Source organism: Caenorhabditis briggsae (genome assembly GCF_000004555.2).
Source record: "Caenorhabditis briggsae complete genome, chrII, whole genome shotgun sequence".
NCBI lineage: Eukaryota > Metazoa > Nematoda > Chromadorea > Rhabditida > Rhabditidae > Caenorhabditis > Caenorhabditis briggsae.
The window spans coordinates 2,249,199-2,249,901 of NC_013486.2; the positions used below are offsets into that span (position 1 = coordinate 2,249,199).

Here is a 703-nt window from a genome sequence, read left to right on the forward strand (position 1 = left end):
GGCCACCATGTCAAAATGACCTAGAAAACACATCAGGGTCATTTTAAGCCATTTCTAGGCCGAAAAAAGGTGGTGGCCTAGAAAACTCAGCTTGCAAAAAATAGGTCGCCGGTTTAAAATGGCCTGAAAAACACACCAGGGTTATTTTAGGCCATTTTAGGCGGGAAAAAGATGGCCTAGAAAACTCAACATGCAAAAGTTAGGCCACCATTTCAAAATGACCTAGAAAACACACCAAGGTCATTTTAGGCCATTTCTAGGCCGAAAAAAGGTGGTGGCCTAGAAAACTCAATTTGCAAAAGTTAGGCCACCATATCAAAAAGTAATTTTTCGAGAATTTTTTTTCGAAAAAAGAAACACAATACTCACAACTAACTTACATTTGAACCAATTCATCACTGACAGAACGACTGAAAATGAAAGCCAACTGTAATTTCTCCATCAACGAATATCCTTCCAGTTTTTCAATTCTTTTGAGTCTTCTGAAGATTCTGAAAATTGAAAAATGAGTTTTTTTAATATCAAAGTATACAGACTCCACTCACCCATCTCTTAGAATAGTCTTATTCCGCGAACTGCGAGATTTAGATTTCTTCACGACCTCCTGGCACCAGTTACCCAGGCACTCTGGCTTATCATAATTGGCAATTCTATCAGAAATGTATCTGATTGCATACGATACATCGATCGGGGCGGCAGGCAT

At 39.0% G+C, this 703-nt stretch overlaps 1 protein-coding gene across 1 annotated transcript in view; it reads right to left on the minus strand.

The window, feature by feature from the left end:
• The window catches only part of CBG03652, a gene marked incomplete at both ends in the record, with an annotated part of 2,616 nt that extends 1,913 nt beyond the window's left edge, over positions 1 to 703 (minus strand). The window contains 2 exons of the mRNA XM_045241789.1: positions 381 to 491; positions 546 to 703. Of these exons, the coding sequence (XP_045092453.1) occupies positions 381 to 491; positions 546 to 703 (269 nt within the window). The remainder of the gene's footprint in view (positions 1 to 380; positions 492 to 545) is intronic.